The 2409-nt window shown below is 39.6% G+C and overlaps 1 protein-coding gene across 1 annotated transcript in view; it reads left to right on the top strand.

Moving 5' to 3' along the window:
• The window catches only part of ATP6V1B1 (ATPase H+ transporting V1 subunit B1), a 16094-nt gene that overhangs the window by 8692 nt on the left and 4993 nt on the right, over positions 1–2409 (top strand). Inside the window, exons 3-4 of the mRNA XM_023747552.1 lie at positions 956–988; positions 2205–2323. Coding sequence (XP_023603320.1) covers positions 956–988; positions 2205–2323 — 152 coding nt within the window. The remainder of the gene's footprint in view (positions 1–955; positions 989–2204; positions 2324–2409) is intronic.

The following is a 2409-nucleotide window of genomic DNA, read 5'->3' as shown; positions in this document are numbered from 1 at the left end:
ACTTTGACATTTTTGAAGAATAGAGTCTCCTCCTCTGACCACTTAAAAAAATAGAACATTCTCCATTTGTGATTTTGGCATACTTTTTTCTTTTTCTCTTTGTTTGTTTTGGTTTGGTTTGATTGTTTCTCTCCCCTCCTCCCCCCCCCTAAAAAATTAAGTAACAACAGTGATACAGGCGGCTCTGTGTTACTGATTTTATTGGAAATGAAAATGGGTTTTGCATTTCACCGTTTACCAGGATGTTGATGTTGGTTTTGGTAAATAGTCTAGTGTTCAAAGAGTTGCCTTCCGCTCCTGTTTTACATAAAATTGTATTAGAAACAGCTGCCGAACTTTGTCAAACACCTTTTAAGTTTCTATTTACCTAAGCCTATGGAGTTTTTCTTCTCACTTATGTTGACAAACTCCTTATTATTATTATTATGTTGTTGTTGTTGTCAATTGTTGGCAAATTCTCTAATGTTGATCGACCTAGGCTTGCATTCTTGGAATGAACCCTACTTGTAATTTATTTAATACACTGATTGATTTACTGACTAACAATTTATCATTTCTGCATCTATATAAGAAATTGGTCTACAGTGTTTGGAGGACTATGCTCTTTATCGGTTTAGGATTTGGGGTTTTCATTTTACTGTTTTGTTTCCTTCTAATCTTTATTTTCTGTTCATCTTATTACTTTGCCTAGTTCCTCCAGTGCACACTGGACAGAATGATGGCAGCAGGCGTTGTTGTCTTGCTCCCAGTTTTAACGGATGTTTATACGTTATATCATTGAGCATAATATTTTCAGTTGGTTTTGGGGGATACTTTTGGGGGGTTAAGGAATTTCCCTTTTATTCTCTGGTTTTTAAAAAAATACATATTTTATTGATTTTTACAGAGAGGAAGGGAGAGGGATGGAGAGTTAGAAACATCAATGGGAGAGAAACATCGATCAGCTGCCTCCTGCACACCCCCTACTGGGGAGGTGCCCGCAACCAAGGTACATGCCCTTGACAGGAATCGAACCTGGGACCTTTCAGTCCGCAGGCCGATGCTCTATCCACTGAGCCAAACCAGTTAGGGCTAGTCTCTGTTTTTATAGAGTAGTTTTGTTCTTATATTTTTAAAAAAATTAAATTTATTGGGGCAACATTGGTTAATACATTATATAAATTTCAGGTGTAATTCTATGACGCATCATTAGTATATTGGATTATGTGTTCACAACCCAACGTCTAGTTTCCTTTCATCACCATATATTTGACCTCCCAACCCCTGTTCTTGTCTTTTGTTTTTAATCATGGATAGGTTTGAGGTTTTTTAACTTTAAAAAAAAATGTTTGAGCCGAAACCGGTTTGGCTCAGTGGATAGAGCGTCGACCTGCGGACTGAAAGGTCCCGGGTTCGATTCCGGTCAAGGGCATGTGCCTGGGTTGCGGGCACATCCCCGGTGGGAGATGTACAGGAGGCAGCTGATCGATGTTTCTCTCCCATCGATGTTTCTAACTCTCTATCTCTCTCCCTTCCTCTCTGTAAAAAATCAATAAAATATATTTTAAAAAATGTTTGAGATGACCACAAGTTTTTAAAACCTTTTTATCCACTAATAAAGAAATTGCATGAATAGACTTTCTAAAATTAGACTAATTTTGAATTCCTAGAATAATCCCAACTTTGGTTTTATCATTTTTACTTTGTGTTTATTTTCATGTTTGCACAGTGTGTTCCATTAGTCTCCAAGGGCAACTGGACCATCCAAAAGACCTAAACAGCCACCATAGCTACTAAATTGTATTGAGCTCTTATGAGGTGCTGAACACCAATTAATTGGCTTTACATATGTTATCTCTTTTTCTCCCCATAGCAGCCCTGTGAAGTAGCTATTATTATTATTATTATTATCCCCATTTTAAAAATGAGAAAACTAAGGCTCAGAGAGATTATATAACTTCCCAAGACGACACAGCTCCTAAGCATCAGAGCTTCAATTCTAACTAGTCTTCCAACTCTAAAGTTGGTGCTTCTACCCACTCAGGTATACTGCCTGCAGAAAAGAATTCAAACTTGCCACTTTCGGTCCCTCACGTTTGTTTCCAACAGTGTCTGAGCACAAGAGGGGGGATAGAAGCTTGGGACTTGATCAAGGAGGATGGGAGGGGACCGGGACTTCACTTCTGGTCTCAGTGTTGTTCTGGGCTGCTCTCCCTCCCTCCCAGTTCGCCCAGTATGCTGAGATCGTCAACTTCACCCTCCCCGATGGGACTCAGAGGAGTGGGCAAGTGCTTGAGGTGTCTGGGAGCAAGGCAATTGTTCAGGTAAGTGGTGCCAATGAGATGCTGGCTGGTTGAATAAATGAATAAACCCACAAAGGTCCCACATTATCTGGTAAACTCCAAAGGCAGGAAATGCCCCATTTCCTGA

Source organism: Myotis lucifugus, unplaced genomic scaffold (genome assembly GCF_000147115.1).
Source record: "Myotis lucifugus unplaced genomic scaffold, Myoluc2.0 scaffold_905, whole genome shotgun sequence".
NCBI classification, from domain to species: Eukaryota; Metazoa; Chordata; class Mammalia; order Chiroptera; family Vespertilionidae; genus Myotis; species Myotis lucifugus.
This window is presented reverse-complemented; position numbering and strand designations above follow the sequence as displayed.